Source organism: Macaca fascicularis, chromosome 14 (genome assembly GCF_037993035.2).
Source record: "Macaca fascicularis isolate 582-1 chromosome 14, T2T-MFA8v1.1".
Lineage (NCBI taxonomy): Eukaryota > Metazoa > Chordata > Mammalia > Primates > Cercopithecidae > Macaca > Macaca fascicularis.
The window spans coordinates 7,316,589-7,340,102 of record NC_088388.1 but is presented as its reverse complement, the minus strand read 5'-3'; the positions used below and the strand labels follow the sequence as shown (position 1 = coordinate 7,340,102).

General features: G+C 55.0%; 1 protein-coding gene and 1 long non-coding RNA gene across 7 annotated transcripts; one reads left to right on the top strand and one right to left on the bottom strand.

Moving 5' to 3' along the window:
* Window positions 1–3,163: 3,163 nt before the first annotated feature.
* Window positions 3,164–6,018, bottom strand: LOC135966987 (uncharacterized). The gene is made up of 2 exons (XR_010580753.2): window positions 5,988–6,018; window positions 3,164–3,372 (listed from the first exon to the last, which is right to left on the bottom strand). It is a non-coding gene; the product is annotated as an uncharacterized lncRNA (long non-coding RNA).
* A 23-nt stretch (window positions 6,019–6,041) lies between these two features.
* RHOD (ras homolog family member D) lies at window positions 6,042–21,833 on the top strand. Of its 6 annotated transcripts, none has more exons than XR_012423025.1 (6): window positions 6,042–6,272; window positions 6,630–6,690; window positions 14,937–15,024; window positions 15,746–15,899; window positions 19,602–19,736; window positions 21,248–21,833. XR_012423025.1 is itself a non-coding variant. In XM_074013110.1 (6 exons), exons 2-6 carry the CDS (start codon window positions 10,291–10,293, stop codon window positions 21,413–21,415), a joined length of 504 nt encoding a protein of 167 aa, XP_073869211.1. In that variant the 5' UTR covers window positions 6,042–6,272; window positions 10,209–10,290; the 3' UTR covers window positions 21,416–21,833. The 6 variants fall into 6 exon arrangements, 4 of the variants coding, with proteins under 4 accessions (XP_073869211.1, XP_015289873.3, XP_005577162.3 ...); XM_074013110.1 differs by lacking the exon at window positions 6,630–6,690 and adding an exon at window positions 10,209–10,293 and having other exon boundaries at window positions 15,790–15,899; XM_015434387.3 differs by having other exon boundaries at window positions 15,790–15,899.
* Window positions 21,834–23,514: the final 1,681 nt, after the last annotated feature.

The following is a 23,514-nucleotide window of genomic DNA, read 5'->3' as shown; positions in this document are numbered from 1 at the left end:
AGCCTGGCCAACATGGCGAAACCCCATCTCTACTAAAAATACAAAAATTAGCCAGGTGTCGTGGCACGTGCCTGTAATCTCAGCTACTCGGGAGGCTGAGGCAGAAGAACTGCTTGAACCTGGGAGGCGGGGGCTGCAGTGAGCTGAAATCGCGCCACTGCACTCCAGCCTGGGCAACAGAGCAAGACTCAAAAAAAAAAGGTCTTTAAAAAAAAAACAAAACAAAACAAAAAACAAGGAAAGACCAATGCATCAGACTCCTTGGGAAGCTCAGAGGAGCCACTGAGCCAGCTCTGGCAGGAGAGAGTAGGATGACAGGGAGTATTAAGGAAGGCTTCCTGGTGGTGACACCCAGCTGAGGCTTCAGGGCCAGAAGGAGGAGATCAGGTAGACATGGCAGGAGAAGCATTCCTGGCAGGGAACCGCATATTCAAAAGGGCACGAGGGAGCAAAAACTTGGCCAGTGTATCCATTTGGCCAGAACAAAGTGAGGGGGGTGGGAAGAAGGAAGCCAAGGGGGAGGCCTGAAGGGGAGAAAGGCCTTCCACATTCAGCAAATGCTGGTGTTCAGCCCGCAACACTTCAGAGTAGATGCTGCTGCCATCCCCTTTTTTGCAGATGTGGAAAAGAGCTCAGAGAAGTTAGGTAACTAGCCCAAGACCACACAGCCACAGAGCTGGGACTCAAGCTCAGCCTGTCTAGTTACAGAGCCAGTGCTCTGAATCACTCAGCAACAGCGCCCCCTTCCCCAGCTCCTCGAAGGTAGTGCTGAGGGCATAAGAGAAACCCCCCTGGGTCCCCGGCTGCTGGCTTCCCCTCCTCACCCCTGGAAGATCACAAGCGTGGGACATTCAGCATGGATAGGGATGAGCTGATGGAGAACTCCCAGCAGCTGCCGGGAGGCCTGTCCACCGCAGGGACTGACTCTGAAGAGCTTCTGAGGCAACCAATGAGATGGGCTGTGGCAGGAGCCTGTAAGGGGTCAGAGACCAGGGAGGGCTTCCTGGAGGAGGTAGAAGCATGAGAGCTGGCCTTGCAGCAGGGGGACTGTACACATGGAGGAGGGAGGGGGTCTCAAACTGCCTGAGCAAAGGTGTCACAGTGTGTGGGGAGACACAGCTGGGCTGAGGCTTGAGAGGCCAGGTGGGGTTGGGCTGTGGAGGCTGTGCGTCCAAGCTCAGGGAGAAGCTCCTTGTCCTGCTGGCAGTGGGGAGCCATGGTGGAGTCTTGAGCAGGAGCAGGTCCGAAGGAGGGAGGGGTCACTCTAAGAAGCTTTGGAGGTGACACGGAGGGACATCAGTGAATGTTACCCTCACCGGTGAGTGGTAGGAGGGGCAGGCAGGAGGCCTCTGAGCTGCCTTTAGGTTTGGGTTCATTCAGCAGGACTCAAACCAAGGTGCCTTCCTGGAGAGAAGCCAGGACAGCCCAGGCTCTGAGAAGCTGTCTTGCCGCCTTCTCCTCTCTTGTAATCTTCCCAACCTGTTTCCCTCCTTTCTCGGGCCACCCCACCTCCAGGGTCACATCCCTCCCTGCCCCTTCATCTCCCCTCTTCCAGCCCCAGCCCTGGGCCCGTGGACATGCCTCCAGGGTCCCAGGCCCCCTCTGTCTGGGAGCCCCATCGAAGAGGACAGGTGTGGAGGTCTCTGACCTGCCCAGCAGCATTGCCTGGGCCAGGCCTGCATGTGGGAGAAGCAGGGCAAGTCACTGCATCACGGTCAGCAGCAGCTCCACGGTCAGCAGCAGCAAACTCCAAACTTCCCTTCCTCTCTCCCATCTGTCTGTGCCTGCAGACCCCCAAAGGGACCAATCAAAAAGCTAAATAAGCACCAAGATGGGGCCACCAGACTTCCTCACTCTCCACCACGCCCACCCTATTATCAGCCCTCGTGTCCCACCCTGAAAGATCAATAATGATTTGGCAGGGAGAGGACGCTGGGGCAGGAGAGCACGTCCCCGTGGCCTGGGGCCCCAGTTAGATGGCAGCCAGGCTGGAGTTGTCTGGGCAGGCTAGACAAAAGGAAACCTGGGAGCACAGGCCCTCTGGGTTCTACCTGGCGTAGAGCTGAGTCTGTTACTCACTTGCTGTGTAAGTTCCTTCCCTTCTCAGGCCTCAGTTTCCCCATTTGAAGAATGGGGGTGTTGGATAAGATGGCCTCTAAAGAGCCCTGTACCTCTGACCTTTGGAGATTCTGTGTGTATGGACTCTGGAGCCCAAGGGCCTGGGCCCAAATCCCAGCTCCTCTGCTTACCATCTGTGGGACCTTGGGCAAATTATCCGACCTCTTTGGGCCTCAGTTTCCTTACTTGTCAAAGGAGGATAAGAATTGAACATACTTCATAGGATGGCATGAAATGACACTTGCCAAATGTCCGGCACAGGTAGGTGCTCAGTAAATGTGAGGTCAAGGCTTTGGGTGGAGGAGTTCAGGCTGAGGGCAAGGGCTCTTGGGATCCGATATTTCAGATGAAAGAAAGTGGGCCAAGGCTGGGCGCAGTGGCTCACATCTATAATCCCAGCACTTTGGGAGGCCAAGGCGAGTGGATCACCTGAGTTCAGGAGTTTGAGACCAGCCTGGCCAACATGGTGAAACCCCGTCTCTACTAAAAATACAAAAATTAACTGGGCGTGGTGGCAGGTGCCTCTAATCCCAGCTACTCGGGAGGCTAAGACAGGAGAATCGCTTGAACCTGGGAGGTGGAGGTTGCAGTGAGCTGAGATCGCGTCACTGCACTCCATCCTGGGCAAGACTCCATATGGGAAAAAAAAAAAAAAACATAAGGAAGAGAGCAGAGGACAGGGGATGCATGCAGAACTAAGGACTTCGGGAGCCACACACCAGGGCCCCGTGCACCCTGCCAAGCCACTCCAAGGGGAAAGACTGTATCTCTCCCCTTCACTCAGCCATCCACAAACATCCCACACACCCAAGTCCAGAACCCCAAGCAGGGAGGCAGCCCCTGGTGATGACTGCGCAGGGAGCTGAGCAACCACATGAGGGCAGTGGAGACGTGATCAGGACCGCACAGGATTTGGCCTTAGGATGGGGGTGGGCTGTGAGAAAATGGGGACAGGGGTGAGGCCAGGGGGCCTTGGAGTAGGCAGAGGCTGGAGAGTGGTCACCTGTCCACACATTCCCCATTCATGTCACATGTGGTATTCGTCATCAATGCAAGCATTTGTTCTTTTATTCATTTCCTCACTTTGTTTCTTCTTGTAAGTCAGCCCCTCTTCCGTCCATCCTTCCTTCTTTCCTTCCTCTCTTCCTCACTCTGCTCTTCTCCTCCTTGTCCTTTTGGTTTGTCTGGCCAGGCGATCAACTGGACATACCGTCCTGAGCCACAGCTGGGTGCCAGCCCGAGAGAGGCACTCCTCTAGGGGGTACAAGTGAGCCTTGACTCTTGCCCTTGAAGGGTTCAGGGCAGCAGGCCACGGTGCTGGGCTCCCCACAGATCTGGGCCTGGGGTTGGTGGGGCCTAAAAGGGCCTAAGTCACCCACAGGTTGCAAGTCCTGAGAAGCCTCAGTAAACACTAAAAACAGTAAACAGTACTCTGGCCAGGCAGACTGTGTGACCTGGTCCACCACTCTAAAAATAAATTCCAGGAAAACAGTACAGTCCCAGGTCCACCAATGTCTGAGATTCAGGGACATTCCTTGCCGACTAGAGCCAATTTCTGTGGCCTGGTGACTAAGTTCCCTCTTGCAAGAGCGTAAGCATAGTGGGGGGTGGGGGGCTCAGGGGCGGTGAGGCTGGGGCAGATCGAATCCTGGCTGTGTCCTGCTGGCCTAAGACACCCCTCTGCCTCTCTCGGAGGTTCAGTTCCCAAATCTGTAAAATGAGGGGAAGCAGGTCATCTGCTTGGTTGACGTCATGGTCTGAGAGCTGAACAAAATTGCAATTGCACAGATGAGGTGTGATGGAGGGAGACAGCCTGGCTTTGGGGTCACACCTGGATCCAAATTCTAGTTCAGCCTCTTACTAGTTGTGGATCTTAGTCAACAACTTAGCCTCTCTGGGTCTCAGGCTCCTCATCTGTGAAATGGAGCTAAGAGTCCCTACCTCCTAGGGAACAGTGCCTACACGTGGCTTGCAATCCATTAATGGGTGCTGTTATTATTAGGAAATGTTCAGTGAAACTGTACAGCATGACGGACATCAAGTGTGTCATTACAGAGATTATCCCTATAGCAACCAAGGCCAAACGCCTCTGCCTGACTCTCGGCTCCCTCCACCCCCAGTCTGGCCCCACCTGCCTTCCAGCCTTGCCACCCAAGGCCTGATGACAACAGCAATGGGGAGGATGACGCTGACAGCTGATCTGAGGGGGTGGGGCCCCTCTCACCACTCCTTGGGGCGGGGAGCCCTGCTCAGGAGCTACCTGCCCAGCCCGGTGTCAAGTCACTGCCCAGCCCTATGGCAGTTTCGGGGAGGAAGGGGCACCTGGAAGGCAGAGCTGTCCTGGGGAGGCTCCTTCCCTCCAAGTGGGGCTCCATCCAGCCTGTGGACCACAGCCTGGAGCCAGGCAGAGGAGTCAAGGAGCTGGACTCTGCCTCTCCACGTAGTGACTCTTGCCCTGGCTGCCTCTTTAGACCACAGTAAGTTTAAAGGAGGTTGAAGGTGCATTTTCACGTGCCTGACTTGGAACTCCATAAGGGGTGATGTCATGACCAGCATAAATTGGGGGTAACCTAATGATGTCTGCCCCCTATTCTTTTAAGTTTCAATATAAACACTCAGTTCAAGATCTGGGAAGACCCTTGTGCCCAATTTTTTTTTTTTTTTTGAGATGGAGTCTCACTCTGTCGCCCAGGCTGGAGTGCAGTGGCCGGATCTCAGCTCACTGCAAGCTCCGCCTCCCGGGTTCACGCCATTCTCCTGCCTCAGCCTCCCGAGTAGCTGGGACTATAGGCGCCCGCCACCTCGCCCGGCTAGTTTTTTGTATTTTTTAGTAGAGACGGGGTTTCACCGGGTTAGCCAGGATGGTCTCGATCTCCTGACCTTGTGATCCGCCCATCTCGGCCTCCCAAAGCCTTGTGCCCATTTTTAAAAGATTTCAACTCTGGCCATTAGGAGAAGTGGAGGGATCAGGTGACAATGAGTTCCCAGTCCAATGCTGGATTTACTGCTGGCATCCAAAGTGCTCCACTGGGCAAGCACCAGCTCCTCTTGCTGCACCACTGTGCAAGGGAGACTCACCCTCTGCGGGGGCGGGGGGGCAGCATTCTGCTCCGGCCTCCACAGCCTCGCCCCTGCCGCTCTCTCCTGTGGAACACCTTCTCCCTCCCCCATCTGACTGTGTCTCACTTTTTCCTCAAGACTCTGAAGGGCTTCCTGACTCACTCAACCTGGGCGAGGAGCTCCTTTCCCCTACTCCTGTCCCGCTGCCTGTCCCTACCCCCGTTGTAGTTCTGATCACACTGATGTCCTGCCTGTCTACTATTCTAGGCTGTGGGCTTCTCAAGGCAGGGCCTAGATTTTATCTTGAACAGTTCAGGGTCCCCAGGCCCTTGGGCACCAGGAGGACGTCTCATGGTGCAATAATAAGAAACACACTTTATAGAGGGAAGGTTCCATCTCTTTCCCTAGATCGTGGCCAGCCAGGGTGTCAGGTGGCTGCCCACCTTCAGCAAAACTTCCTGGTGCTGGCGGAGGGAGGCAGGCCAGGCCTGGTAGGGCCAGTGAAGGGGGTCATCCGCTTCCCACCTGGCATGAAACGCCTGTGTTGTGCTCCGTCCTAAGCCCCCTGGGGAAATGCACCATTCATTCACTCATTCAGTAAAGGTCACTGGCTCCTGCCTGGGATCTGGGACCCAGCCCGTGAGCACACCCCCGCCCACACTGTCATGGTCCCGCTGTTTGTCTTCTCCCTTCCAACCTCCCATGGCCCCAGCGCGGCCCGCTCACAGTAGGTGTTCGGGCAGCGTTTCTTCAAGGACCTAGACGGCCTTGAGAGGAAGGGCCCCAGCCCAGCCGCCCGGGCGTCTCACCTGGCTCTCGGGGCGCCCGGCTCGCACTTCCTCCCGCCGCCCCGCCCCTTCCACATTCCTGCCCCGCCGGGCCTGCCCCGCCGGGCCGGTCCCGCGCAGTCTGGGTCCCTGCGCTGCAGCCGCCCGCCCGCCCTCTCCGCGCCCGACCCCGGGATGACGGCGGCCCAGGCCGCGGGCGAGGAGGCGCCACCAGGCGTGCGGTCGGTCAAGGTGGTCCTGGTGGGCGACGGCGGCTGCGGGAAGACGTCGCTGCTGATGGTCTTCGCCGATGGGGCCTTCCCCGAGGTGAGTGCCCGGCGTCTCCGCCTCACCCGGTTCCGCTCGCGCGCCCGGGTGTGCAGGTCCGTGCCGGACGGCCCAGGCTGTGCGTCTGCCCCGGCCTCCGAGGGGTCTCCCAGCGGGGCCTGGAGTCCAGGGCAGAGTTCTTCTCCCCCAGCAAGTGGGAATGAAGGCCTCAGTGATGTTATCTGTAAAGCGGGAGGAATGGCACCTACCGGGGAGGGGTGTCACAAGGACTGAGTGAGGCGACCTGGGTGCACACAAGATCCTAAGACAGCACTTGGCCGCACAATTCCGCCAAGAGGGCCTGAGGGCTTGGGAGCCAGACTGCCTAGGTTAAAATTATGGCTTTGCCACTTACAGCTGTGTGCCCTTGCGAGCGTCCCCTAACCCCGCTGTGCCCGTGTCCCTAACTACATCACAGGTGAGTGACAGCGCCCACCGCACAGGGTCACTGTGACAGTGAGTTAATAGACGTCAAGCACTCAGCCCCGGGCTGCGCACAGGAAGTACTCACGGAGAGTTGGCACATGTCACTCTTGGGAAACATATTCTCCCCTCCAGCTCTTGCCGCTGGAATGCATGTGCCATGGGCTCTTCCTTGGAGGGTCAGAGCACACCAGCTGTAGCCTCAGCTGCTGGGCCCGCGTCTCTGCTCTCCTCTTATGAGCCCCGTGCCCTTTTGTAACCTGCTTAGCTTCTCTGAGCCTCAGTTTCCTCACAACAACCCCATGGGGTAGAGGGACTGTAGGGCGGTGGTGAGATGGAGCCCAGGGAAGGCTGATAGGCAGCTCCGGTGCGGTACCTGGCACGTCCTTGGCGCTGTAGGCATGCCCACTGTTAATCCTTCCTGACATGCTGACTGCCCAGGCAGACTCCACAGGCACCAGGTGGCCCCTGCTCTGCCACCTCTCAGCTCTGTTGTCCTGGGAGTCCATGGAGTTGCTCCCAGCATCTCTTTTTTTTTTTTTTTTTTTTTTTGAGACAGAGTCTCACTGTCACCCAGGCTGGAGTGATATTGGCACAGTCTCGGCTCACTGCAACCTCCGCCTCTCCGGCTCAAGTGATTCTCTTGCCTCAGCCCCCTGAGAAGCTGGGATTGTAGGCACCCAACACCACGCCTGGCTAATTTTTTTTATTATTTTATTTTTGAGATGGAGTCTCGCTCTATCACCCAGGCTAGAGTGCAGTGGAGCAATCTCGACTCACTGCAACCTCCGCCTCCCAGGTTCAAGTGATTCTCCCACCTCAGCCTCCCGAGTAGCTGGGACTACAGGTGCGTGCTACCGTGCCCAGCTAATTTTTGTATTTTTTTAGTAGAGACAGCATTTCACCATGTTGGCCAGAATGGTCTCCATCTCTTGACCTCGTGATCCGCCCACCTTGGCCTCCCAAAGTGCTGGGATTACAGGTGTGAGCCACCTCGCCTGGCCAATTTTTTTATTTTTAGTAGAGACGGGGTTTTCCTTATTGATCAGGCTGGTCTCGAACTCCTGGCCTCAAGCGATCTGCCCGCCTCAGCCTCCCAAAGTGCTGGAAATACCAGCTTAAGCCACCGCAACTGGCATTCTTCCTTCTTTTCTTCCCAGCATCCTCAAAGCCCCTGGGGTTGTACAGGTGCTGGGGCATCTGAGCACAAGCAGGACGGGTCGGGCCTACCCTGGTTCTTATCACACTGTAGTTCTTATCACGATGATGTCCTGCCTGTCTCCCACCCTTGGCTGTGACCCCCCAGGCTGTATTGGGCCCCGCCATGGCTTTCTGCTGCAGTAGCATTGAGTCACTTTTGTTTAGTGGCTTGTGGAGCTCATGTCACCTCCTTTGATCAGTCATACTTTTTTTTAAGTTGGGGGAAACATGTTTCTGGATGCTGCCCATGGGAACCCAACAATGAGGGCACCCAGGGAAGAGCACTACACAGGGACAGGTGGCCCAGGCCCAGGGGAAGGCACCTGATGGGCGGGGGCTGGAGGGCTGGGGCCTCACCACCAGCTCTGAAGTGTCCTTGATGGTGAGACCATCCCAGCTTCAGAGCAGTTCTGACGTGGAAATGGGCGTCTTGCAGTTGATAAGATGTGAATGCTTTGAGGGACATGCTGGGGCAGGCCGGAAATGGGGGGAGGGCATGCTTGTCACCAGGAAAATGGGCCGGATTTGTCCAGGCTCTTCCCCTGTCTGGGGGCCCTGGAGCAGGAGAGTCCTCTTCTTTTAAAGAGCCCGCAATGGGCCAGGCGCGGTGGCTCATGCCTGTAATCCCAGCTCTCTGGGAGGCCAAGGCGGGTGGATCAGCTGAGGTCAGGAGTTCAAGACCAGCCTGGCCAACATGGTGAAACCCCGTGTCTACCAAAAATACAAAAAAAAGTACCCGGGCATAGTGGCACACGCCTGTAATCCCAGCTACTCGGGAAGCTGAGGCAGGAGAATCGCTTGAATTCAGGAGGCGGAGGTTGCAGTGAACCAAGATCATTCCACTGCACTCTAGCTCGGGGACAACCGAGTGAGACTCTGTCTCAAAAAAAAAAAAAAATTTTATATATATATATATATATATATATATATATATATATATATATATCTCCCACAATGTGCAAGAGCTGGAAAGGGTTCATTTTGCAGATGGGAAAACTGACTCCAGAGCCCAGAGGCTTGCCTGAGGGCACATGGCTCAGTGGGGGCAGCACTGATCTAGACCCCTGGTCTTCCCACTCCCTACCAGGGCCTTCTCCACAGCCCCCAGTGATCTGCCTGCTGGACCCAGCCTCCTCCTGCCCCTGTCTCTAGCACCAGACTCTTCCTCCAGGCAGCCCTTGAAGCCCAAGGGGCCAGCAGCCAGGAGGCTGGAGTCCCATCTCCCAGACTTCCTGCACACAGCAAAGGGCTGAGAGCAGCCTGAGGATTTGGAGGGACCTCCGTGACCCTCATCCGGCTGTGGCCCAACCCTGGGTTCAGAGCAGCAGGGGAGGGCAAGGTAGAGAGAACTCCTAGAACAGGGGGGAGCCCCAGGCTGGCCTGCCAGCCTCTGCCCAGTCCTGGCTGGTATTTGGGGCTGCAACCATTCCCACAGGTTCAAAGCCTAGCAGCCCCCACACCAGCATGGGGATAGGAGGCGGTGAAGAGCACCCGGCCCTGCTGGCTAGAGCCCTCTGAGTCCTTCCTTGTTCGCACTTAGACTCCCATGGGTGTCCTAACTAGGGATACCCCGACACTCCCCTTTGCCCAGGTCCCCTATCTTGGTAATGATCCATTTTCTGTCTGTGAGCCCCTGGAGGGCAGACCCGAACCTGAGTCATCTCTGTCCTGGTCCAGCACAGGCTCAGCCCTTCTTTTCTGGCTGAGGACGGCCTAACAGATAAGGTTAGGTGCCATTGGTCCCATGGACAGAGGGTGACCCTGCCTGGGGGTCAAAGAACAACACAGGAGGCCGAGATGGGCGGATCACAAGGTCAGGAGATCGAGACCATCCTGGCTAACCTGGTGAAACCCCGTCTCTACTAAAAAAAAAAAAAATACAAAACACTAGCCGGGCGAGGTGGCAGGCGCCTGTAGTCCCAGCTACTTGGGAGGCTGAGGCAGGAGAATGGCGGGAACCCGGGAGGCGGAGCTTGTAGTGAGCTGAGATCCGGCCACTGCACTCCAGCCTGGGTGACAGAGAGAGACTCCGTCTCAAAAAAAAAAAAAAAAAAAAAGAACAACACAACAGAAGGTATAGACAGAGTCTCTAGGATGACCTCCCGAGTGGGGGAAAGGGCTGTGACAGTTACAAGCCAGAGGGGAAACCCAGCCCCTTTCTGCCTCCAGGAACTGGAGTTGGTAACCTCAGGAAAGGCAGGTGGCTGGGGACAGAGCCTGGCCTCTGCAGCCAGAAAGACCTAGCTCTGTCACTAGCCAGCTGTTCAGTGTGTCACCTTGAACAAGTCATTTCCTCTCTCTGAACATCATCAGAAAGTGAAGATTGTACTGATGTTCCAAGCTTGCCAGGATCAGAGGCGGCGCCAGTACACAGCCACGCACAGATCCTTAGAGAATGGTAGGTGGTGGTGTCATTACCATGGGCATTTGCAAAGCACTGAAACATGTTTCCCAAGAGATTCCCAGCAGGCTGCCCTGCAGCTCAGATCAAGAAGGTGACTTAGTGGGTGGTCAAGCTGGGAGCTCAGCTGCAAGGGCACCAGTGCCCTTCACAATGAGAGGCCCCTACTCTAGGACAAAGGTCAGAAGCTGGGGAGGGGCTGGGGGTATTAGTCCATTTTCACACTGCTATAAAGAACTACCTGAGACTGGGTAATTTATAAAGAAAAGAGGTTGGCAGGGCACGGTGGCTCACGCCTGTAATCCCAGCACTTTGGGAGGCCGAGGCAAGCGGATCACCTGAGGTCAGGAGTTTGAGACCAGCCTAGCCAACATGGCGAAACCCCGTCTCTACTAAAAATACAAAAATTAGCTGGGCGTGGTGGCAAGCACCTATAATCCCAGCTACTTGGGAGGCCGAGGCGAGAGAATCGCTTGAACCTGGAAGGTGGTGGTTGCAGTGAGCTGAGATAGTGCCACTGCACTCCAGCCTGGGTGACAGAGCGAGACTCCGTCTCAAAAAAAAAAAAAAAAAAAGAAAAGAGGTTTAATTGACTCACAGCTCTACATGGCTGGCGAGGCCTCAGCAAACCTATAATCATGGTGGAAGGTGAAGTGGAACCAAGGCACTTCTTATGTGGCAGCAGGAGACAGAAAGAGAGAAGGGGGAAGCACCACACTTTTGAACCATCAGGTCTCGTAAGAACGTCCTCACTGTTGGCCAAGCATGGTGGCTCACATCTGTAATCCCTGCTCTTTGGGAGGCCGAGGTGGGCAGATCACTTGAGGTCAAGAGTTCGAGTCCAGCCTGGCCAATATTGTAAAACCCCATCTCTACTAAAAGTACAAAAATTAGGCTGGGCACAGTGGCTCACGCCTGTGATCCCAGCCCTTTGGGAGGCCAAGGCGGGTGGATCACCTGAGGTCGGAAGTTCGAGACCAGCCTGACCAACGTGGAGAAACCCTGTCTCTACTAAAAATACAAAATTAGCCAGGCATGGTGGCACATGTATGTAATCTCAGCTACTCAGGAGGCTGAGGCAGGAGAATCGCTTGAACGTGGGAGGCGGAGGTTGCGGTAAGCAGAGATCCTGCTATTGTACTCCAGCCTGGGCAACAAGAGCGATACTCCATCTCAAAAAAAACAAAAAAACAAAAATTAGCCAGGTGTGGTGACACACGTGTAATCTCAGCTACTCAGGAGGTGGAGGCAGGAGAATCACTTGAACCCAGGAGGCAGAGGCTGCAGTGAGCAAGATCGCACTACTGCACTCCAGCCTGGCTCCGTCAAAAAAAGAAAAATCTCCCTCACTATCCCAAGAACAGCATGGGGGAAACCACCTTCACGATTCAATCACCTCCCACCAGATCCTTCCCTCGACACGTGGGCATTACAATTCGAGATGAGATTTGTGTGGGGACACACAGCCAATCCATATCACTGGAGAAAGTGTCACCACCTGGAAGGACGGATGGGGGCTCTTGTGGACACTGCTTCTGGCCACCAGCTTTCCCGGTGGTGAGCATTTATGCTGGGGCCTCATCTGCCAGTCCATCCTCCCTCCCACATCATGGCGTGACACTCTTCCCCTTTAACCAGTGAGGAGACTGCCCTAAGGACACATAGCTGGTGAGTGCCGGAGCTGGGTCTTAAGCCAGGCACATCTAAACCTAAAGCTAGTGCTCCTAGCTACCAGGTCACACTGCCCCCACCAGGCAAAGGGCCTGAGGGAGGGCACTCTGAGTGGGCAAGGGGGGATGGAGAGGTAGGTGACGCCCTTGTCTCTTCCTGTTGGTTCCTCTTGGTAGAAGGAGTGACAGCATGTCTAGAGTCTGGGGTGGGGCCAGCCCTTACCTCAAGGCTATCCCAACTTTTCCATCTTCCTCAGCTGCCCACTCTGAGACCTGCCTTTCTCCCCACCCCACTCCCTGCAGCTTCCCTGGAGGATGGTGCTGACCCACTGCTCAGGTGCTGCCCCTCCCAGCTGGTCAGGGCCTGACTCAGAGGGCCAGCGGGCAGGCAGGCAGGCGGGCAGGCGTGAAATTCTCCTGAGTCATGGGCAGGTGGGGGCCCCACCTGGCATGGGAAGGGAATAGGATAGGGCCCCCCCTGACTGTGGCCGTACCAACCAGCCCTGAGCAGGCAGTCCAGGGTTAGGGACCTAACAGCAGGCAGCCCAGCATGCCCCTTGGAGCAGAGGGCACAGGTTGTGGCAGAGTTTTGCAAACCCATCTTTCAAAAGCTCCCTCTTCATTCCTGCATTTTCATCTGTGTACAAAACCTGGCCTGTTGCCCGTTCATCTCACCTTCATGGAAAGGCAGTGAGCTTAGGCTGGGCAAGGCTGGAATAAGGGGCCCCTGTCCTGGGCGACCTCCTCCCAAGCCCAGGCAGGACAAAGAAGAAAGGCCCAAACATGGGACACTGGTCTGGGAGTGGTGGCTCACACCCGTAATCCCAGCACTTTGGGAGGCCAAGGCAGGTGGATCGTGTGAGTCCAGGAGTTCAAGACCAGCCTGGGCAACATAGCAAGACCCCATCTCTACAAAAAATACAAAAAATTAGTTTGGGAGGTTAAGGTGGGTTGATTGCTTGAGTTCAGGATTTTGAGACCAGCCTGGGCAACATGGCAAAACCCTGTCTCTACGATAAAAGAAAAAGAAAAATTAGCCAGGCATGGTGGCCCACACCTGTAATCCCAGCTACTCAGGAGGCTGAGGTAGGAGAATCACTTGAGCCTGGGAGACAGAGGTTGCAGTGAGTCAAGATTGCGCCACTGCACTGCCTGGGTGACAGAGTGAGACCCTATTTAAAAAAAAAAAAAAAGAAAAAGAAAGGCAGGGCGTGCTGGCTCATACCTATAATCCCAGCACTTTGGGAGGCCGAGGTGGGTGGATCACTTGAGTCCAGGAGTTCAAGACCAGCCTGGCTAATATTGTGAAACCCCATCTCTACTAAAAATACAAAAATTACCTGGGTGTGCTGGTGTGTGCTTGTAATCCCAGCTACTCTCAAGGCTGAGGCAGAAGAATCATTTGAACCCAGGAGGCAGAGGGTGCAGTGACCAAGAGATCACGCCATTGTACTCCAGCCTAGATGACAGAGCAGGACTCTCTCTCAAAAAAAAAAAAAAAAAAAAAGCCCGGGTGCGGTGGCTCACGCCTGTAATCCCAGCACTTTGGGAGGCCGAAGTGGGTGGATCATGAAGTCAGGAGTTCAAGACCAGCCTGACCAACATGGTGAAACCCTATCTCTACTAAAAATACAAAACTTAGCCGGGCATGGTGGCGTGTGTCTGTAGTCCCAGCTACTCGGGAGGCTGAGGCAGGAGAATCCCTTGAACCTGGGAGGTGGAGGTTGCAGTGAGCCAAGATCACACCATTGCACTGCAGCCTGGGCGATAGAGTGAGACTCTGTCTCAAAAACAGAAAAGAAAAAAAAAAGGTGGAAGGTGCATTGGGGCATTCTGGTAAGGGATCAGGAAAGGCATCCCAGAAAGGTGAAGGTAGCATTTAATAGGGGTCTTGTTTGGATTGTGAGAGGTTGAGAGGCAAAGAAGGAACCCCAAAAAGGTGCGAGTTCCCCAGGGCAGGGATTGAGTCTTTTGTTGCCTGCTTCCCAGTGTCCGGAATTGGGCCTAGAGAAGGTGCTAATGCTGCTGAATGAATAGATGAATGAACAAACGAACAAAGCAAGGCATGAATAAACATGTAGGTTAATGGTGTTCTAGGAAGGGGGGACAACATGAATGAAGGCTCAGAAATGGGAGTCCCACTAGCATGTGCCTGTGGTCCCAGTTCTTGGGAGGCAGAGGCAGGAGGATTGCGTGAGCCCAGGAGTTTGGGGCTACAGTGAGCTATGGTGCCTGTGAATAGCTGCTGCACTCCAGCCTGGGAAACACAGGGAGACCCTGTCTGTGAAAAAAAGGAAAACTGGGAGTCCCCTGCCCCCATCCAGAGGGCAATGATAAAAATAACAGTAGCTGGCATGTAGATGTGCTTATTTTATGCCAGGCCCTGAGCTAAGGGCTCTGCATGGAATATCTCACTGAATCCTTATAGCGGCACTGTGGTAGGGACTTTTTTTTGTTTTTGAGACGGAGTCCCACTCTGTCACCCAGGCCGGAGTGCAATGGCGCTATCTCGGCTCACTGCAACATCCACCTCCTGGGTTCAAGCGATTCCACTGCCTTAGCCTCCCAAGTAGCTGGGATTACAGGCATGTGCCACCACGCCTGGCTAATTTTTGTATTTTTAGTAGAGACAGGGTTTCACCATGTTGGCCAGGCTGGTCTCGAACTCCTGGTCTCAAGGCCCACCTCAGCCTCCCAAAGTGCTGGGATTACAGGGGTCAGCCATGGCGCCGGGCTGGTAGGGACTTTCAATATTCCCATTTCACGACTGAGAACAAAGCTCGGGAGGTTCAGGACTTTGCAAAAGCAGACAGGCTCTGGACCAGCACCCCAGGCAGGCCGAGGAGGAGGCTTCTCACAAACAACTACACTCCACTGACTCCCAAGACAGGGGCAGCGCTGTGGACAGACCAAGTCCCCAACGCCTCTCAAAGCCTCCACACAGCCTCCCCCTGCCCTGCTTCTCCTCAGAGCTACACCCCCACCGTGTTTGAGCGGTACATGGTCAACCTGCAAGTGAAAGGCAGACCTGTGCACCTCCACATCTGGGACACAGCAGGTGGGTGTGCTGGGGCAGGGGCAGGGTGGGAGGGGCTTCCGTGGGCCCCAGATGCCTGGGACAGATTCCGCTCTGCTTCCTTCTGAACCAGGGAGGCCAGCCAGTCTCCCAGGGACAGGCGCGGGCCAGGAGTGGGCCCAGGAGTCTGAGCCCTCTTTGCCTCTGCAGCCGTGTCCACCTGCACCCCCAGCACCCCCAGCACCCCAGGGCTGCCCACTACGTCTTGGAGGCAAGCGGGAATCCAGCACTTTGCTTTCAGGACTGTTCCTGGCCTTCTGAGCGCTCCACCCTGCTTTTAGCTTCTGTAGGATCTGCCTGTCCGTGGCCTCTGCCCTCCAGCCTCCTGACCTTGCCTATACCAGGGTGAGCTCTGAGCTAAACTCAGGGCATCCCAGCAGCCCTCTTAGTTGGACGGGTTAAGATGTCTTTGCCAGGTTCCCACCTACCCCTTATTTCTCACTCCTAAGCTTGAGCAAAGCCGGCTTCTGAGCAGTCGGCCCCAGTTCCTCCAGGTGGTGCCAGGCCTGGCCTCTGCCTTGCCCGCCATCCCTTCCAGACACCCCACAGGCAGAGGTGAGCACTGCCCCAAGGGCGCACTCACATGGAGTAGCCACCTCAGAGCCAAATTTGTGCCAGACTCTGAGGCAAAAAACTAGGCCCTGTCCCCAGAAGCTCCCCCATCTGATGGGGTGACCTCCTGACATCGGGGCGGTGCTGACAGGGGCCAGGAGCCCTGAAGGCAGTGACCACCCCCTCTCTGCCCAGGGCAAGACGACTATGACCGCCTGCGGCCCCTGTTCTACCCTGACGCCAGTGTCCTGCTGCTCTGCTTTGATGTCACCAGCCCGAACAGCTTTGACAATGTCTTTAACCGGGTAGGTATCGGGGGACAGGGAGGCATAGCCCCCATAGCAAGGCCACTCCACTCTGCCACCCACCCTTGATCCAACTGACTGTCAGAGCGTGGCAGGCCCAAAATGATACTGATTCCAGAGCCTTTGGTGTATATATGGGGAAACTGAAGCCCAGAGTGGGGCAGTGGCTTGCCCAGGGTCTCTGGCACAGGGATTTGGTGGCAGCATCTGCCTTTCTGACTCCCAGTACAGTGCTCCTTGCCTACCCTATGCTGCAGACTCTGAACACTGGCTCTTCCCACTGCGGCTCTGCCTGAGGTTGCTGGGTGACCCAGAGGCACCTGCATCTCCCCAGCCTGTGCCTGCCCGAGGTGCACGAACCGTGAAGTCAGAGTGCGGCAGCTCTGCGTGGCTGCTGGTTCTCAGAGGCTAGTCATGGATATCAGGGATGTGGCCCCTTGAATTCCTCTGCTCCAGCTGCCTTTAGCCATGGCACAGCCCCTCACCCACTGCTGCCAGGGCCTCCGAGTTTCTGCAGGGTACAGCCCACAACAGTATTTGCAGCAACAGCGACAACAATGGCGACAATTTTAAGGACTGACCATGTGCCAGGCACTGTTCTGGGTACTTGCATGTATTTACTCATTTACTCCCCTGGCCAGCCTTATGGAGTGTTATTATTCCCGGATCCAGTCACTCATCCAAAGATACACATCTATTAAAGTGGTAACACTGGGATTTGAACCCTGGCAGGCTGCCCTGCCCATTCATTCAGAACAAATGATTGAGCACATTTGTTCTGGTGCTGTTTGGGCATTGGGGACCAGGAGAGATGGTGGTGCCTGGGACCAGGGTGGAGTGACAAGAAGGAGGTTCATTCTGAATCGGTCTGGAAGGCAGAGTTTGCTCATGATCGGGGTTTCCTGTTGGATTGGATGTGGGTGGGAGGGAGGAGTTTTTACCAGAGCAGCTGGAAGGTGGAGTTGCCCTTGGCCAGGATGAGAAGGAGCAAGCTGGGGACCAGAGTGGGACATCCTAGTGGAGGTGTCCGGCAGGCAGTGCCAGGCATGCGTCTGCAGTTCCTCCTAGCAGGCAGTCCGGCTGGGCAGCCTCAATGCAGCCGCATATTTATAAGCTACAGGTGCAGTAAAGCCTGGGGGAGGCTGCCCGGTGAGGGAGAGCAGCTAGAGGGGAGGAAAGGCTGAAGCCCAGGGAGAGAAGGAGGAGGGCAAGGCCCCATAAGACCTAGGAGAGCCAGGAGAGTGGGGTCCTGGGGTGAACTGCAGGCTCAGTCAGGTAGGAGGGAGTGATGCCCAGGGTCAGGGCTATCGAGGGATTGGTAGGAGCAGGGCTGAGGATCCACTAGTGGAGGCCGGGCGCGGTGGCTCACGCCTCGTAATCCCAGCACTTTGGGAGGCCGAGGAGGGCGGATCATTTGAGGTCAGGAGTTTGAGACCAGCCTGACCAACATGGTGAAACCCCATCGCTACTAAAACTACAAAAATTAGCCGGGTGTGGTGGCACATGCCTATAACCCCAGCTACTTGGGAGGCTGAGGCAGGAGAATTGCTTGAACACGGGAGGTGGAGGTTGCAGTGAGCCGACATTGCACCACTGCACTCCAGCCTGGGCAACAGAGCTAGACTCTGTCTCAAAAAACAGAGGATTCACTGTTGGGTTCAGTGGGAGCCACCAAGGAAATCTTCCTCATGGGCAGTTTAGGTGGATGGGTAGGGTGTAGGGAATCTGCCAGGGACCCCACAAAGGCCCATTTGCTTCCAGGAATGAGGTAGTTTGACGCCAATGTTTGTTTGTTTTGAGATGGAGTCTCACTCTGTCTCCCAGGCTGGAGTGCAGTGGTACAATCTGGGCTCACTGCAATCTCCACCTCCCGAGTTCAATCGATTCTCCTGCCTCAGCCTCCCGAGTAGCTGGGATTACAGGCTTGAGCCACCAAGCCCAGTTGATGCCAATTTTTATCTGGCAAGTTTGACGCCTGAACTGGCCGACTTAGTGCTCCTGGAGATAGAAAGCCCCCTCGGGATCCCTGGCTCCCCAGCTGTAGTCCAGGCTGAAAGAACTCGGCCCTGGTGGCCTCACATTCCGCAGAGCAGCCCTCCCTCCACCAGGCAAGCAGTTGAGGCAGACAGCGGCAACCATTTTGTAAGCGGATTTATTTATTTATTTATTTTTGAGACAGATTCTCACTCTGTCGCCCAGGCTGGAGTGCAGTGGCTCCATCTCAGCTCACTGCAACCTCCGCCTCCCGGGTTCAAGTGATTCTCCTGCCTCAGCCTCTGGAGTAGCTGGGACCACAGGCGCCGCCACCATGCCCGGCTAATTTTTGTATTTCTAGTAGAGACGGGGTTTCCCATTGTTGGCCAGGCTGGTCTCCAACTCCTGACCTCAGGTGATCTGCCGGCCTCAGCCTCCCAAAGTGCTGGGATTACAGGCGTGAGCCACCGCGCCCAGCCTGGATTGATTGATTTATTTTTATCTTACTTATTTATTTATTTATTTTGAAATGGAGTTTCACTCTGTCACCCAGGCTGGAATGCAGTGGCGCAATCTCAGCTCACTGCAAACTTTGCCGCCCAGGTTCAAACGATTCTCCTGCCTCAGCCTCCCGAGCAGCTGGGATTACAGGCACCCACCATCACACCCACCTAAATTTTGTATTTTTACTAGAGGTGGAGTTTCACCAGGTTGGCCAGCCTGGTCTCGAGCTCCTGACCTCAGGTGATCCATCCGCCTCAGGCTCCCAAAATTCTGGGATTACAGGCGTGAGCCACCACACCTGGCCCGGATTTGTTTTTTTTGTTGTTGTTTGTTTGTTTGTTTTGAGACGGAGTCTCACTCTGTCGCCCAGGCTGGAGTGCAGTGGCCGGATCTCAGCTCACTGCAAGCTCTGCCTCCCGGGTTCATGCCATTCTCCTGCCTCAGCCTCCAGAGTAGCTGGGACTACAGGCACCAGCCACCTTGCCCGGCTAGTTTTTTGTATTTTTTTTTTTTTTTTGGAGACGGAGTCTCGCTCTGTCGCCCAGGCTGGAGTGCAGTGGCCAGATCTCAGCTCACTACAAGCTCCGCCTCCCAGGTTCACACCATTCTCCTGCCTTAGCCTCCCGAGTAGCTGGGACTACAGATGCCCGCCACCTCGCCCGGCTAGTTTTTTGTATTTTTTAGTAGAGACGGGGTTTCACCGTGTTAGCCAGGATGGTCTCGATCTCCTGACCTCGTGATCCGCCCATCTCGGCCTCCCAAAGTGCTGGGATTACAGGCTTGAGCCACCACGCCCAGCCTCCGGATTTGATTTTAAAGGATCACTTATTTCCTTATATGTTTTGCTCAGTTTAGTGGGTGTCTGTGAGGGCCCTTACCCTGCAGAGAGGCAGGATTCTAGAAGGGCAGGAGCAGGGCTCTGAGCCCCACCCCCAGGCTCAAATCCTGCCATTTCCAGCCAAGGCCAAGTTACGTCGCCTCTCTGTGCCTCAGTTACCGCATCTGTACAGTGGGATTGGTTATCAACTTGCTGCCGGGCCTTGGGGAATTAATGGGTCCATATGTGTAAATTCTTAGATGAGAGTCTGGTACCAAATAGTTTCTCCCTAGATGCTGGCTGTACTGATTATCAATATCAGAGCTCGGGCTGGGGAGCAGGAGAGTGGCCCACTGAGAGGGCCAGAACTCTCAAGGGCTCATACATGCCCCCTTGCCCCCCTGCAGTGGTACCCAGAAGTGAATCATTTCTGCAAGAAGGTGCCCATCATCGTCGTGGGCTGCAAGACCGACCTGCGCAAGGACAAATCACTGGTGAACAAGCTCCGAAGAAACGGGTTGGAGCCTGTGACCTTCCACAGGGTAGGAAACCCAGCCTGAGGTGGGAGTTGGGGAGGACTGGCTAAGGGGACCTCTGGATGCCTCTCAGTGGCACTAGGCGTCCAGCATGCTCAGGGTGTAGGTCAGAGCTGGGGTCGTCTTAGAGGCTGTTGGTGTCAGGAACTTCCAGCACTTGGAAATGGTCCCTAGAATATGCTGGGAGCCTCCACCGGCAGAAGGGAGAACAAAGAAGTAGGCGTATCAGAGTCAGTTCCACCACCAACCTGAGACCCAGAGAGGAGGCCCACATATTCAGACTGTGGGATCCTCTCTGCTACACGCCCAGGTTCATAGGAAGTTCATTTCTTGGTGCCTTGAGAGGCAAAGAGGCCCAGCCCAGAATGGAGGTAAGAAACACAACGAAGGCTCGCTGGGCACAGTGGCTCACGCCTGTAATCCCAGCACTTGGGAGGCCAAGGTGGGTGGATCACTTGAGGTCAAGAGTTCGAGACCAGCCAGGGCAAAATAGTGAGACCCTGTCTCTACCAAAAATACAAAAAATTAGCCAGGTGGTGTGGTGGCGGGTGCCTGTAGTCCCAGCTACTCTGAAGGCTGAGGCAGGAGAATCACTTGAACCCGGTTGGCGGAGTTGCAGTCAGCTGAGATTGCACCACTGCACTCCAGCCTGGAGGACAGAGCAAGACTCTGTCTCAGAAAAAAAGAAAAGAAAGAAAGAAAAAAGAAAAGAAAAGAAAAAGAAACACAATGAAGGCCAGGCACAATGGCTCATGCCTGTAACCCTAGCACTTTGGGAGGACGAGGCTAGAGAATCATTTGAGTCCAGGAGTTTGAGACCAGCCTGGGCAACATAGGGAGACCCCATCTCTACAAAAAAGTAAAAAAAAAATAGCTGGGCTTGGTGGCCGCTCCTCTGGTTCCAGCTACTTGGGAGGGTGAGGCGGGAGGATCCCTTGAGTCCAGAAGTTCGAGGTTACAGTGAGCCAAGATTGTATCACTGCACTCCAGCCTGGGCAACAGAGCAAGACCCCATCTCAAAAAAAAAAAAAAAAAAGCCAGGGGTGGTGGCTCATCCCTGTAATCGCAGCACTTGGGAGGCCAAGGCGGGTGGATCTCTTGATGTCAGGAGTTCGAGACCAGCCAGGGCAAAAGAGCAAGACCCTGTCTCTACCAAAATTACAAAAGATTAGCCAGGTGTGGTGGCGGGTGCCTGTAGTCCTAGCTACTCTGGAGGCTGAGGCAGGAGAATCACTTGAACCTGGTTGGCGGAGCTGCAGTGAGCTAAGATCGCACCACTGCACTGCACTCCAGCCTGGACAACAGAGCAAGACTCCGTCTCAAAAAAAAAAAAAAGAAAAGGAAGAAAAGAAAAATAAATGTGCTAAAGTGCATGAGGGCGCTTGGGCAAGCCAGGGTACGGGAGCCATGGGTGCTCGGCAGACCCCACCTTCCACTCTTGTCCAGGGGAAGGAAGCGAGGACGTGAGGCCTGCCCATTGCCCCCTTCACAGTAGCCCCATCCACCTCTCCCTCTAGGGCCAGGAGATGGCGAGGTCCGTTGGCGCGGTGGCCTACCTCGAGTGCTCGGCTCGGCTCCATGACAATGTCCACGCCGTCTTCCAGGAGGCGGCCGAAGTGGCCCTCAGCAGCCGCGGTCGCAACTTCTGGCGGCGGATTACCCAGGGCTTTTGCGTGGTGACCTGAGCATCTCGGGGCGTCCCAGCAGCGCGGGAAGGGGCAGGGTGCTGACCTACTGCTGAGCTGGCTGGGCTGGACCCGGCCCCTAGGCTGTGACCGCCGAACTGCACCACAACAGATGGGTGCCACCAAGGCCAAGCCCTGGGGCCTGGGAGTCTTGGACTGAGAAAGGGGGTTCCTGGGCCCACCTGCCCTATGTAGGGCTCATCCTGCTGTGCCGGAGAATCACTCACTGACCCCTTCGCCCGGTCCCGGACCGACATCCTGGAGCCGCCTGTGCAGCCTGATGCCCCCTCGTGGCTGCTCCCAGGGCTGCACCTGCCGGGACCTAAAGTTCTTAGGTCCCTCCTGCCAGGACCCACACCCGGCCCCATCCCACCTGTCATACTGGTAACTGTAACAAGGAAAACGACATCACTTGTCATTTGTGTCATGCCTGGTTTCTTTTTTCTTTTCTTTTTTTTTTTTTTTTTTTTTTTTTTTTTGAGACAGAGTCTCGAGTCTCGCTCTGTCCCCCAGGCTGGAGTGCAGTGGCTCAATCTCAGCTCACTGCAAACTGTGCCTCCTGGGTTTAAGCGATTCTCCTGCCTCAGCCTCCTGAGTAGCTGGGGTTACAGGCGCACGCCACCATGCCCAGCTAATTTTTGTATTTTTTTTTAGTAGAAACGGGATTTCACTATGTCAGGCTGGTCTCGAACTCCTGACCTCGTGATCCACCCGCCTCGGCCTCCCAAAGTGCTGGGATTACAGCCGTGAGCCACCACGCCCGGCCTATGCCTCTTGTGTCAAAGCGGCTTTACACACACGTTCCAAGGTAGGTAAAAGCCCACCCCATCTAGGCACTGGGATGGGACTGCTTAGATCCAATCCAGCTTTATTGCTTCCACGACCTTGGGCAAGTTCTTCTGGGCCTCAGCTTCCTCACCTGTGAAATGGATCACAGACTAAGCCGTGGAGCTTTTGGATGAGTAAGAGGGTCATGAGGACCAACACATGCAAAGAGCTTAGTAGGTGCCTAGCACGCAGTAAGTGCTCACAAAAGGTTAGGCCAAGGCCGGACGCGGTGACTCACTCCTGTAATCCTGGCACTTTGGGAGGCCAACATGGCTGGATCACGAGGTCAGGAGTTCGAGACCAGCCTGACCAACATGGCGAAACCCCTGTCTCTACTAAAAATACAAAAATTAGCTAGGCGTGGTGGCTCACACCTGTAATCCCAGCTACTCCAGAGGCTGAGGCAGGAGAATTGCTTGAACCCAGGAGGCGGAGGTTGCAGTGAGCCAAGATCACACCACTGCACTCCAGCCTGGGCAACAAGAGCGAAACTCTGTCTCGAAAAATAAATAATAACAATAAATTAATAAATAATAGTAGTTTAAACAATAAAATATAAATAATAAAAATAAAAAAACTCACAGTGGGGACTGGAATCCAGGTAGGGTTTTCCACGTTGGCCCCTAACACTATTTCACGTGCTGCAGCTCAGCCCTGTAATCTGAGCTGTAAGCCCCCACATTGCTGAAGTCCCCCACCTGGAACTGTTTCTGATGAAACTTCCGGGACAGGTGTCAGCAGCTGGTTCTCATTAAGGATCATGTGTATCAGTGCAAAAGAAATGGTCTCGTTTGGCTGGGTGCGGTGGCTCACACCTGTAATCCCAGCACTTTGGGAGGCCAAAGCAGATGGATTGCCTGAGGCCAGGAGTTCAAGACCAGCCTGGCCAACATGGTGAAATTGCGTCTCTATTAAAAAAATACAAAAATTAGCCAGGTGTGGTAGCACGCACCTGTAGTCCCAGCTACTCAGGCGGCTGAGGCAGGAGAATTGTGTGGGACGACAAGGTTGTGGTGAGCTGAGAATGCACCACTACACTCTAGCCTGGATGATAGAGCGAGACCCCATCTCAAAAAAAAGAAAATATATGGTTGGTTTTGGAACTTCCCAAGAGCTTTAATTAGGCTCACAGTACAGTTGGAGAATATTTGGGTTTGAGTCCAGAGCACGTGGGCATAGAGTAGATTAGTGCAGCTTTGGTGCTGGTTCATGGTTTGGTTCAGATCGAGCCCCTGAGCATAAGAAAGTTACTCACTCAGGCCAGAAATGAA